We start from the raw sequence: 13,883 nt of genomic DNA, 5'->3' as shown, positions 1-13,883 counted from the left end.
GAAACTGCGAACCGGCACGCCTGGCACCGACGCTTAGGTCAAAGTCGCTTAGGTCGCTCGGGTGTCCATACTAACGTTTAATCGAACAGTAATCGAATGCCTCGATGCCTGTCTACCTGCTTTATGTAGCCAGCCCTGGCCACGTGACTCACTGTCTGTAGGAGCGAACCATTTTCGTGAATGCGGGGGTGTACCTAATTAACATTGTGATGAAAAATTCATAAAATAGTACCTAATAATCTATTAAAGTAGTAATAATAATATTTGTTGAAATAAACAACAATAGAATGACAACAGTGGATAGTAATAGAAACATAGGATAAATAATGGGAACAATAATAGGCTAAACATCTCTCTCTCTCATCCTCTCCATCTCTCTCTCCATCTCCCTAGCAACTAACCCTCAGTGCTACCTTCACCCATACTGTTTATAAGTTAAAGGATGGAAATGATTACGGCCGCTTTCAAATACTTTGACGCCGTTCTTGGCTTTTCGTTCTCTCATTCCTCAGATGATTTGGTGTCTGACTCACTTTGTTAGGGTGGTAGTGAACTCAGTCATGTCCTCCCACTCTCACTCTCACAGTGGTCTGTTGTGTTTTATGTGATCTTCCTGTTGCTTAGGACGTACTGTTACGTGATAGGCATTTGTTTGCTTTTGGCTTATCAGTATTTCGCCCTAATCCTATGTGACATTGTATTTTAACTCTAAGCGGTGATGACTCATTTGGTAGCTAACCCACTCACACACCTTTTCCACATCGCATGCCCTGTGCATGACGTCATGCACCGCAATACAATGGGAACAACGCCAGGCCAAACAGGGTGGACTAGTTCTTCCTCCTTCCATTTATTTATTTGAAATCAACTCTGCGGTACATTGCCCATTAGATATCAGAAAACACATCAGCTTCTATTTTTTTATTTGACTGAGTGTCTAAAAATGAGTCATACAGAGACACATTTGCAGAAAGAGTGCCGAAAATGTTTCACTGTTCATCAATATAGTAGCTTGCATGCCCTCTCTAATGCACATTGATAACGGATTTCCCTCCCTCCCTCCCTCCCTCCCTCCCCCTCCCTCCCTCCCTCCCTCCCTCCCTCCCTCCCTCCCTCCCTCCCTCCCTCCCTCCCTCCCTCTCCATCCTCCTTTCTCCGTCTCGCTTGTTTTTTTCTCTCTCCCCCTTTCTCAGGGAGCTGATGAGTGTGTGATGTGTGTCAGTCTGAGAGATGGTCCTCACTGTGTGCCCTTCTGCCCCAGTGGGGTAAACGGAGAGAACGGGCAGTTCATCTTCAAATACCCCAACAAGGACAGCTACTGTGAGCCCTGCCATGTCAACTGCACACAGGGGTGCGTGTGTGTATATGAGTGTGTGTGTCGGTGTGTGTGTGCATGTGTGTGTGTGTGTGTGCCTGCGTGTGTGTGCTGCAGAGTAAAGCTATGCCTCTTGTTGCAGGTGTTCGGGTCCAGGATTGAGTGACTGCATAGACAACACTAGACACTCCACTAGGTGAGTGTCTCCCCCTGCTGGAGGTTATATGAAAACACACACCCCCACTCAAACAAATCGAATTGTATTTGTCACATGCGCCGAATACAACAGGTGTAGACTTTACAGTGAAATGCTTACTTACGAGCCCATTCCCAACAGTGCAGAGTTAAAAAGTAAGACAAATATTTGCTAAATAACACAATTAAAACAATAATTAGGCTATATACAAGGAGTACCATTATGGAGTCAATGTGCAGGGGTATGAGAGGGTTAAGGCAATTGAGGCAATACTGTATGTACACCTGGGTAGGGGTAAAAGTGACTAGGCAATCAGGATATATATAATAATGTGTGTGTGTGTGTGTGTGTCAGTGTAGTATGTGTGAGTAGAGTCTAGTGAGTGTACATAGAGCCAGTGCAAAAAAATGACGATAAAGAAATAAATGCCCATTTTTCTCCTGTAGTCCTCAGATCACAGGTATAGCGTTGGGAGTGCCGGCTGCCCTCATAGTCTGCCTGGCATTGTTTGTGTTGGGCATGCTGTACCACCGTGGCCTGGCCATCCACAGGAAGAGAGCCATGAGGAGGTACCTGGAAAGTGGAGAGGTGAACTTCTTAGGGAACTACAGCAACTTAAATGACAGTAATTTCTGCAGAGCTGAGGGAAATATTGGATGTACAGTATCAGGAAGTCTAATATAGACCCATTGTATCCAATGCACTTGTGCATTCGTGTAATGTGAACTAGTGTGTTTGTGTGCTAATGTACTTGTGTCTCTGTGTGTGTGTGTGTGTGGCCAGAGTTTTGAGCCGCTGGGGCCAGGAGAGAAGGGAGCCAAGGTTCATGCCCGGATCCTGAGGGCCCCAGAGCTGAAAAAGGTCAAAGTCCTGGGCTCTGGAGTGTTTGGCACCGTACACAAAGGCCTGTGGATCCCTGAGGGAGACTCCGTGAAGATTCCTGTAGCCATTAAGACCATCCAGGACCGCACAGGCAGACAGACTTTCACTGAGATCACCGATGTAAGAACCACACGCTCTTAACACACCGACACTGAGTAACTCTACTAACCTCTAGACGGGATACACTAGAATCCCTTGTCAAATCAAATCAAATCTTATTGTTGCCAGATATGTTTGTGTAACGGAGGTGGGTTTTTATTGAAGAGTAACCTTGCCTGAGACCTAAATACTTGCGTTAGCTCCCCGTAGCAAATGCCTGGGCTTTAGCTCAGTGAGCTTACACAGTCTTGTGGCACTGTCTGATTCCCCCTCTCACTCTTATGTGTGCTCCCGTGCAGCACATGTTGTCCATGGGCAGTCTGGACCACCCCTACATCGTCAGGCTCTTAGGTGTCTGCCCAGGTGCCAGTCTCCAGCTGGTCACCCAGCTCAGCAGCCAGGGGTCCTTACTGGAGCACATCAGGCAACACAAAGACAGCCTGGACCCGCAGAGACTGCTCAACTGGTGTGTGCAGATAGCTAAGGTAAGGTCACAGGGTCACGATCAATAAACAGTAGAACCCTTTTTGGTTCCAGGTCCTGTTCACCTCAAAGAACCCTTTTAATGAACCCCTAACCAAAACGTTTTTTTTTCTTACTATGGTACAGCAGAGAAAAAATACGTTATGTTTCTATTATTGAGTCTCTGGTCTTTCTTCTTGACTGTTATTATCAGGTCTCTATGATGAAACCTGCGTGTGTCTTCTCTTCAGGGCATGTACTACTTAGAGGAGCACTGTATGGTGCACAGGAATCTGGCTGCGAGGAACGTGATGCTGAAAAGTGATTATTTCGTCCAGATTTCTGACTATGGCGTGGCTGACTTGCTCTATCCCGATGACAAGAAATATGTCTACAGTGACAGCAACAAGGTAATCAGGATTCAGGACTCATGGATCCTGAATTCACTGCTCCATTCTCCATAATGCATCTATCAATGTATAATATTTCACAAGTGGTTGTCCAATAGAACAGATAGAATGAGCTTCCTGTCACCCTGTCACACCTGCCCCCCCCCCCCCCCCATCAGCAATTGTTGGATTCCCCTGGACTCAATAACCTCTGTCATTACCTTCCCTATACCTGTCTCTGTTCCCTGCTTCTGCATGGATTGTCTTATGTCCTTGTATACCCGTGTGCTGACGCTGTTCCTGTCTTGTTTATTGCCTATTCCAGATTAAATGTTTGATGCCCGTACCCGCTTCTCATCGGCGTCAGTCGTTATACTTCCCTTTCTGTTTCTATAGCTAAGTTTCCATCCAATTGGATGTTCATGCGAATATTCTATAAAGGAAATATGCACATTTCCCACTAATGGTCTGTTTCCACCAAACAGATTTGTTGCGGGGGGGAAAAAATCAGTGCGTGATGACGTAATACACACTTAATGTACTTTTTCGCTTAGGTTTTCATATACCAAGTAAAAATCTGCAGTACAATGTGTTAACTATCGGATTTTCAACTCTACCTGGTAGTTTTGTCACAAACTGTTGCGTTGAGTAGAAAATGTGCCTATTCTGGTCTTGGTACGTGGGTTCTAGCCAACAGCTTGCAGATACAGTGCAGGTAGGGTGGTCTACCTGATGAGATTATTACGAATAAGAGCGAGAACATTTGTATTTGTCAAACGCCAACCAAGCATCAATCATTATGTCACCAGAATAAAACCCTCAATATTTATTGGAAAGGAGCATGAGGATCACCGTGCACTGTCACCACCCTGTGAAGTTCATCATAACTTATTTCATCTGTAGCCTAATAAACTGCATGGATTCCCGAGTCGTAGTGGGAGGACCACACACCATATCATCGCATGACTCTAAGTTTACTTCGATATAATGGATATTATATCAATATTTGCACATAAAGTCATTTCCTCCGCCATTTCTCGTATCATACATTTTACCAACACAGAAAGATCCCACCATGTAGAACAAACAAATAATCTGTCTGTCTTTATAAAATTGTACCGAAACGTCCTGTTTCCATCACAGCTGTTGTGATTTCTTTTTATATGGTATGGAAACATGGTTTATGTTACTTCCAGACTCCTATAAACATAAAATGGATGGCCCTAGAGAGCATCCTGTTCCGAAGATACACTCATCAGAGTGACGTCTGGAGCTACGGTAAGACAGCATGATCTGCATTTTATAACATGTTTGTGTATGTACGTTATGTCTGTCTGTCCGTCCGCCTGTCCGTCTATCATCATTATGCATCACTTCTCCCGACTCCAGGAGTGACAGTCTGGGAGATGATGTCATTTGGGGCAGAGCCCTACGCCTCCATGCAGCCACAGGACGTGCCCAGTCTACTGGAGAAGGGAGAGCGTCTGTCCCAGCCCCACATCTGCACCATAGACGTGTACATGGTCATGGTTAAGTGTGAGTAACCGTACAAAGTAATGTACACACTATGCACATCCAACGAACGACACAACTACCGTGGGAAACGAGGAAAATTACCAGCACACTTTTGAAATTCACCTAACTTTATTGGCAAGGTTTCGACCACAAACGATCCCCGTCAGAACATTAATAGTTTAAATGCTGTTATTAAAATGTGTTCAACCTTCTTTTCAATTAGGTGACTAACACAAAACATACCTCTCACTCGGTGCTCTTTGATACACGCAAATGAATCTCATACTCTTACAGTGTATGCATGGTGCCAGCCGCTGCACCCCATCAACCTTGGACATTAGAAATCCTATTGTTTTCTATTACCAGGCTGGATGATTGACGAGAATATTCGACCAACCTTCAAAGAACTGGCCAATGACTTTATTCGCATGGCAAGAGACCCGCCTCGCTACCTTGTCATCAAGGTAAGGAAAAGATTACAGCGCTATATTACTTTCCTGTCTATACGCTATGGAAGTGATGTAGCATTTTCCAGGAAGGAGCCTTGTAGTTTTTAACTTTTGTAGGCTTTTTGAATGGTTTTTAAAATGGGCAAAAATGTAGCGCAGTGGTCTTCAGCGTAAATAATAGGTATCTGGTAGAAGTAAAGTCATCCACAAACACTAATATAATTGAATTGTACAAATACAGTGAGATCTGGTGTTGGATCATTTGATAATGATGAACAAAGAAGACTGAATAGAATAAATTATACAAATACTAAGTTGTATTGGATGCTCAGAAAAAAACTGGAAAACTACATCATTTTATACTAATATAATTGCTCAGAGAAAGAGATTTGTTTTCACGAGTAATAAAACAAAAACTAAACGAGATGAGTGTCAATAATTTTGACCCTTCTGTTTTCAAACCTCTCACACCCTGCCCTTGCTCTGACACTGAGCCTTTTTCAGAAATGTTTTATGAGATTGGAGAACACATTGGGATGGATCTTAGACCATTCCTCCATACAGAATCTTTCCAGATCCTTGATGTCCTTTGTCTGTATTTATGGACTTCCCTCTTCAATTCAAACCACAGGTTTTCAAACGGGTTCGAGTCCGGAAACTGAGATGACCATTTCAAAATGTTGATCTTGTGGTCACTTCTTTGTGTATTTAAAAAAAATATATAATAAAAAAAATGTTTACCCCCAATTTTGTGATGACGATCTTGTCTCATTGCTGCAGCAGGCGAAGGTCAAGTCATTCGTTCTCCGAAACATGAACCACCAAACCGTGCTTATTAACACCTGATCGTTTAACCCGAAAGCCAGCTGCAACAATGTGTCGGAGGAAACACTGATCAAATGACAACCGAAGTCAGCCTGAAGACACCCGGCCCGCTAACAAGGAGTTGCTATAGCGTGATGAACCAAGTAGACGCCCCTGGCCAAACCCGGACGACGCTGGGCCAATTGTGCGCCGCCCCATGGGACGCCCGGTCACGGCCGGTAATGACACAGGATCAAACCCCAGGCTGTAGTGACGCCGCAAAACTCTGCGATGCGGTGCCTTAGACCGCTGTGCCACTCGGGAGGCCTTCTTTGTGGATTTTGATTAGTACTTGGGGTTAATGTCTTGCTGGAAGATCCACTTGTGGCCAAGTTTCAGCCTTCTGACAGAAGCAACAAGGTTTTTGGATAAAATGGCCTGGTACTGGGTAAAGTTCACGATGGCGTTGACCTTAACCAGGGCCCAAGGACCAGTGGAAGCATAATATCCCCATAACATCAAAGATCCACCACCACATTTTACAGTAGGGATGAGGAACATAACATGACCAAAAGTATGTGGACACCTGCTTGTTGAACATCCCATTCCAAAATGATCGGCATTAATATGAAGTTGGTCCCCCCTCTGCTGCTATAACAGCGTCCACTCTTCTGTGAAGGCTTTCCTCTAGAAGTTGGAACATTGCTTCCATTCAGCCACAAGAGCATTGAAGTCGGACACTGATGTTGGGCGATAAAGGCCTGGCTCGCATCTGGCGTTCCAATTCATCCCAAAGGTGTTCGAGGGGGTTGAGGTCTGGGCTCTGTGCAGGCCAGTCAAGTTCATCCACACCGATCTCGACAAACCATTTCTGTATGGACCTTCAGCATTGTTATGCTGGAACAAGGAAGAGCCATCCCCAAAATGTTGCCACAAAGTTTGAAGCACAGAATCATCTGGAATGTCATTGTATGCTGTAGCGTTAAGATTTCCTTCACTGGAACTAAGGGGCCTAACCCGAACCATGAAATTCAGCCAGAGACCATTATTCCTCCTTCACCAAACTTTACAGTTGGCACTATGCATTGGGGCAGGTAGCGTTGGGGCAGGTGTGCCTAAATAGCCGAATCCACTCATTTGAAGGCATGTCCACATACTTTTGTATATATATACAGTGTGTTTTCTGCATATGCACTGTTCATTTCAACAATGCATCAAGGCCAAACCTATCATTGGTGTGCATGGCCAAAGATATATTTCATGATGTGTAATGACGTGTGCAGTTGTGTTCTAAATTTGTGATTTACTGCATTATTATAGGGTAAGTAGTAGTGCTGAGCGATTTGTGCTTTTTGATGTTGGTTTGGTTTCAGTTCGATTATTTAAAAAATATTTTTTTCCAATTTGAATTATTATTATATTTTTTTAAACATTAAATGCACTATGCATTATGTGGGTTGAATGCTGTAACAATGCAGAATAAAACAATTAAGAAAAGTCCCATGATGGTAGTGACTTCCCATTACTTCTTATCAATTATTAACCATAATTTCTTCATATTACTTTACTTTAATAAAATATTTAAGTTGTAGTGTATATTACATTTGTTTTAAGTCATCATATTATCTCTATGGGGTTGCTGCCTGTGAAACTCGGAAGATCCGCAAGTGGTTCTTTCAGCAAGACAATAACCCATAGCAGACATCAAAATCCACTAAGAAATGGTTAATTGACCACAAAATCAACATTTCGCAATGGCCATCTCAGTCTTTGGACTTGAACCCCGTTGAAAACCTGTGGTCCATAAGCACCGACGAAGGATATCAAGGATCTGGAAATATTCTGTATGGAGGAATGGTCTAAGATCCCTCCTGATATGTTCTCCAATCTCATAAAACATAATAGAAAAAGGCTCAGTGTCTTTATCCTCACAAAGGGAGGGTACTGGAGTATTGAAAACATGGGATCCAGTAATTATTATGATTTACTTATTTTTACTTGTTAAACCAAATGTCTTTCTCTGAGCAATTTTATTTGGATAAAAGAAAATTGGTTAAAAAAAATTTGGAGCATAAATAAAGGAAACACCAACATAAAGTGTCTTTAATAGGGTGTTGGGGCACCACGAGTCAGATCAGCTTTAATGCACCTTGGCAGAGATTCTACAAGTGTCTTTTATACAAGACCCTAAGCACAATGGGGTGTTAATTGCTTAATTAACTCAGGAACCACACCTGTGTGGAAGCACCTACTTTCAATATACTTTATATCCGCCATTTACTCAGGTGTTTTCATCATTTTGCCAGTTACCTGTAGCTCAGTATTTGTATTATTTATTTTAGCAAGAGAATCAATAATTCCGGTCTCCACTTTATCTTAAATGACCACATTTTTGATTAGGGGACTGACCCCGGAAGTATGACGTAATGCCACGTCACTTTCATAGCGTATTCCAAGTCCCTGAGTGGCCCATTGACAGAAATCATTGGGCTTTGTTTGACATTGCAGACGACAGTGCAGGCGGCTGCCGACTGACTGATCCACAAAGAACCTTTCATCATAAATAACTATTCATTATTATTTTTTAGATCAGTCAGTCAGTTACAATTTACCCATGATATATATTTTTTCCACAATATACGGTTTTGATCCTCTTTCGAACGCGGCCCTTATTAATTACGCTTTGCCTATAGGACAGAGGAGAGGCGGGGCCAGAAGAATCCCACCAACGGGGATCAGCGCTTGCCAATTTGGAAGCGGGCCTAGAGGACCAGGATGAAGAGGGATTGGAGGACGGTTTGGCCACTCCTCCTCTCACCTTGTCCCCATCCAGGACTCTCTCTCGTTTGAGGATGAGCTCATACAGGGTAAATCTTACTTACAGCATTTTGCACACATAACTCGAATTTTGGCACTAATCACTCATTGACATCTATTGAATTACACACGCAAATTTCTAGTCATAAAATGACAGTGGGAACTTTAACCACTCTCTCTCTCTCTCTCTCTCTGACCTCTCAGAGTTCCAGTGTGACCTCTCAGGCTGGACCAGTAGGGTACCTACCCATGACCCCCGGCCCTGGAGATAACCCCTGTGAGGTGAGACACCACAACTCATCATACATCACAGCTAAGGAGATCTTATTAGCACCGTCATTTCCTACCCTCGAATAGCCAGACACCACTGGCCCTAACACATCACATCTTCAGTACAAGAGGTCTTGGCCTTATAATACGGACAGACATATTTAGTTGAGAGCAATGAGTTGCATGACTCCCATTTGCCAAATGGCTTTGTTTAAATCAGTATTATGGCTGAACATTGCCAAAAGGCAATAACTGCTCTAGGAAGTTCAGACACATTAAAAATATTATTTTGGGTTCATCTCTATCCCACTGCCAGTCCCATTTGGTGATGATATTTATGAAGATAATAAGGTTGATGATGTTGCTGCTACTCCTCTTGTTGTTGATGATGATGATTTTGAGTAATGTTTTCCTCAAACTCTTTCCATTGTGTGAACTTCTTACAGCTGTTCTCCCAGCGGTCTCGTCTGAACTCAGCTCGGACGCTGTCGGAGGGGTCAGAGGGCAGTGGCCTGGACAATGAGCTGGCAGAGGGAGTGTCACTGAGTGGCAGCCTGCGCAGGCAGCAGTTCAGGGCTGGCAGGGACAGTAGTGGCAGTAGTACCCACCACACCTCCACCACCATGGTGCATAGGAGCCAATCTGCAGTCTCAAAGTCACCCTCCTACAGGCCTGAGGAGGAGGAGGAGGACCACTATGGATATGTACTGCCTGGAGTATCGAGCACTCCTGAGAGAGGTGAGAGGGAGAGGTGACACCTGGATGTGACGGCTACACAGTGAATGGATGTGATATATTTTTTACATCTGTTTTGATGGAGTGATTCTAAGTTCTATTCTCTAATATCTGTTTTCTCCTTTCCATGGTAGATTCTCTCCTGTCTTTCCCAGCCTCCAGAACTTCTCTACCAGGTAGAGCGTCTCTTAGGGGCTCTAGGAGCTTCAAGAATCCACTGTCACCATTGGCAACCATCTCAGACCCCACCGAGGACTATGAGTTGATGACCAAACAGCCGTCCCCTCTGCCCCGCTCCCCCAGAGTCACCTCTGTACAGATAGAAGGGCCTTCAACTGTCCTATGGAGGAAAACCTCTCCTCTGCCCTCCCCTACCTACAATACAGCACCCTCACCACTAGAGGGGGACTCACTGATGCAAGGGGACTCTCCAAGCACTGCAGCTGCTCTGAGGGGAAGCCAGAGGCCAGAAGAGGTCACTGACAGTTCTATGGCTGTAGTTGTATCAGTAGAGGGAGAGGAGCTGCAGCCTCTGTCTGAGAGGCCTGACAGTGGAGCGGCTTTGTTTGGCAACCGAGGGGCCTCTCAGGGTCAGGGGAGGCCAGAGCAGGGGGCAGTAGTGGAGTATGAATACATGGACATCTGCAGCACCGTGAACACCACAGACACAAAGAGACCCATCTGGGAGATGAGTGAGAGCCGAGCAGCTGACTTGAGGACAGTGACAGAAGAACGAGAGAGAGAAGGAGGAAAGAGTCAAGACCTAGAGGAGGAAGAAAGGAAGGATGAGGAAGCTGGAGAGGAGGATGATGTTTACCAGTATACTAATAAACAACCCAGACTCCTCCGAGAGAGCAGCCGAGAGGTGGGTCCCAGCCCCAAGCCCAGCCTCCGCTCCAAACCCAGCCTCAGCCCCAAACCCAGACTCAGCCCCAAGCCCAGCCTCCTCCCCAAGCCCACTCTTAGCCCCAAGCCCAGCTTCAGCCCCAGCCCTAACCCAATGCCAGATGGCTCCACAGCTATGGTAGAGAGCCAGGTGGAGGAGTATGAAGAGATGGATGCCTTTGGAGGGGACTCCAGGGGCTCCCAGCGAGTGGACCACCAGGAGGCAGAGTACCAGAACCTCCCAGTCCTAGGGAAGGGGAGGGCCACCACAGTTGAGGTGGAGGGGGGTACGAGCACCAGGTGTGCCGGACTGGGGGTGGAGGGGTACATCAAAGCGTGCTCCGGTGTGGGAGTGGTAGAGCCGAGCAGCAACACATCGTTTGATAACCCTGACTACTGGCACAGCAGACTGTTCCTCAAGGCAGATGCTGTGCGCACATAATTATGTGGACTGAGAAAACAACAACCATGATGATGTAAGCACCGACAAATATATTTGATATAATCATGTATCAGGCTCTGGTGCAGCTCAACCGGTAACGTTCTTTTAGCGCTACATTACTGGTTGAAGTTTTTGTTGTTGTAATGTAGTCTATGTATTCTCAGTTAGTTTACATCATCCACCCAAACCTCACGAACCAAAGAAACATAAGCAAAAAATGTCTGGGAAATGTAACCGAGTAGGCAGCTCAACATCAAACGGCTGGCCTAAACTGTCAATAAGTCAAAGGCAAATAGTACAGGGAGAAATATATAGACACAGCATACAAAATGTACATAGACAGACATAGCATGTATACATGAAGCAGAAATAGGCGGCCAACGTACACACACTAATGCTGGATCACATTCCCGTGTTTGCACTTCAACTTGTTCCACTTCCTGGTGAAGCCAATGTTTACCTGCGTGGAACCTCGAGGTTCCATGGGTGAGGTCTGCCATGTAATGTACATTTGTAGCTTATAGTTGTGAAATGAAGTATTCTTGATGAACATTTATGAATGAATTTCAGTCATGTATTGGCTATGTTATTGCAAGTGATTGGAGACGAGCACTGTTTTGTCAAAGAAAATGTATACGTTTTCATGTAATATAATGTGAATTGCTGTCATGAAAAATTAATACTGATACATATAATTGTTTTACAACAGTTTTGAGTTTTGCATTTGATTGTGTGTGTGTGTGTATATACAGTGCCTTGCGAAAGTATTCGGCCCCCTTGAACTTTGCAACCTTTTGCCACATTCAAACATAAAGATATAAAACTGTATTTTTTTGTGAAGAATCAACAACAAGTGGGACACAATCATGAAGTGGAACGACATTTATTGGATATTTCAAACTTTTTTAACAAATCCAAAACTGAAAAATTGGGCGTGCAAAATTATTCAGCCCCTTTACTTTCAGTGCAGCAAACTCTCTCCAGAAGTTCAGTGAGGATCTCTGAATGATCCAATGTTGACCTAAATGACTAATGATGATAAATACAATCCACCTGTGTGTAATCAAGTCTCTGTATAAATGCACCTGCACTGTGATAGTCTCAGAGGTCCGTTAAAAGCTCAGAGAGCATCATGAAGAACAAGGAACACACCAGGCAGGTCCGAGATACTGTTGTGAAGAAGTTTAAAGCCGGATTTGGATACAAAAAGATTTCCCAAGCTTTAAACATCCCAAGGAGCACCGTGCAAGCGATAATATTGAAATGGAAGGAGTATCAGACCATTGCAAATCTACCAAGACCTGGCCGTCCCTCTAAACTTTCAGCTCATACAAGGAGAAGACTGATCAGAGATGCAGCCAAGATGCCCATGATCACTCTGGATGAACTGCAGAGATCTACAGCTGAGGTGGGAGACTCTGTCCATAGGACAACAATCAGTCATGTATTGCACAAATCTGGCCTTTATGGAAGAGTGGCAAGAAGAAAGCCATTTCTTAAAGATATCCATAAAAAGTGTTGTTTAAAGTTTGCCACAAGCCACCTGGGAGACACACCAAACATGTGGAAGAAGGTGCTCTGGTCAGATGAAACCAAAATTGAACTTTTTGGCAACAATGCAAAACGTTATGTTTGGCGTAAAAGCAACACAGCTCATCACCCTGAACACACCATACCCAATGTCAAACATGGTGGTGGCAGCATCATGGTTTGGGCCTGCATTTCTTCAGCAGGGACAGGGAAGATGGTTAAAATTGATGGGAAGATGGATGGAGCCAAATACAGGACCATTCTGGAAGAAAACCTGATGGAGTCTGCAAAAGACCTGAGACTGGGACGGAGATTTGTCTTCCAACAAGACAATGATCCAAAACATAAAGCAAAATCTACAATGGAATGGTTCAGAAATAAACATATCCAGGTGTTAGAATGGCCAAGTCAAAGTCCATACCTGAATCCTATCGAGAATCTGTGGAAAGAACTGAAAACTGCTGTTCACAAATGCTCTCCATCCAACCTCACTGAGCTCGAGCTGTTTTGCAAGGAGGAATGGGAAAACAATTTCAGTCTCTCGATGTGCAAAACTGATAGAGACATACCCCAAGCGTCTTACAGCTGTAATCGCAGCAAAAGGTGGCGCTACAAAGTATTAACTTAAGGGGGCTGAATCATTTTGCACGCCCAATTTTTCAGTTTTTGATTTGTTAAAAAAGTTTGAAATATCCAATAAATGTCATTCCACTTCATGATTCATGACTATGCTCAATCATGAGGCATCAAAGCCAAAGGAACTGAATAATATTAAGAAATGCTATAGATGGAATGAAAGTAATGTGGAAAATCTAACAAAAAACAATTAGGTAACAACAAATTAAATCGCTTCTACACAATTTCCTGGACAAAATGTTTCACTGTAATAGTGACGGTGTAAACTCAGCAGTAGAAAACCTAAACAGTATATTTGAGCTCTTAACTTCCCTATCAAATCTAAACATTTCAAGCAGACAACCTAAGAAATTGAATTACAATGACAAATAGTTTGATGAAGAATGCAAAAACCTAAGAAAGAAATTGAAAAACCTGCCCCCCCAAAAAAAACATAGACCCAGAAAACCTGAGTCTA

The 13,883-nt window shown here is 43.9% G+C and overlaps 1 protein-coding gene across 2 annotated transcripts in view; it reads left to right on the top strand.

Annotated features, from left to right (window-relative positions):
• Window positions 1-11,968, top strand: part of LOC135528470 (receptor tyrosine-protein kinase erbB-3-like) — a 34,300-nt gene extending 22,332 nt beyond the window's left edge. For both annotated transcript variants that reach the window (XM_064957577.1, XM_064957576.1), the window contains 13 exons: window positions 1,194-1,351; window positions 1,458-1,511; window positions 1,958-2,099; window positions 2,295-2,513; window positions 2,792-2,977; window positions 3,206-3,364; window positions 4,540-4,621; window positions 4,733-4,879; window positions 5,225-5,322; window positions 8,805-8,978; window positions 9,133-9,210; window positions 9,645-9,936; window positions 10,068-11,968. In XM_064957577.1, the coding sequence (XP_064813649.1) occupies window positions 1,194-1,351; window positions 1,458-1,511; window positions 1,958-2,099; window positions 2,295-2,513; window positions 2,792-2,977; window positions 3,206-3,364; window positions 4,540-4,621; window positions 4,733-4,879; window positions 5,225-5,322; window positions 8,805-8,978; window positions 9,133-9,210; window positions 9,645-9,936; window positions 10,068-11,260 (2,982 nt within the window). In that variant the 3' untranslated portion in view covers window positions 11,261-11,968. The remainder of the gene's footprint in view (window positions 1-1,193; window positions 1,352-1,457; window positions 1,512-1,957; window positions 2,100-2,294; window positions 2,514-2,791; window positions 2,978-3,205; window positions 3,365-4,539; window positions 4,622-4,732; window positions 4,880-5,224; window positions 5,323-8,804; window positions 8,979-9,132; window positions 9,211-9,644; window positions 9,937-10,067) is intronic.
• Window positions 11,969-13,883: the final 1,915 nt, after the last annotated feature.

The sequence above is a fragment of the Oncorhynchus masou genome, chromosome 33 (assembly GCF_036934945.1).
Source record: "Oncorhynchus masou masou isolate Uvic2021 chromosome 33, UVic_Omas_1.1, whole genome shotgun sequence".
NCBI classification, from domain to species: Eukaryota; Metazoa; Chordata; class Actinopteri; order Salmoniformes; family Salmonidae; genus Oncorhynchus; species Oncorhynchus masou.
This window is presented reverse-complemented; position numbering and strand designations above follow the sequence as displayed.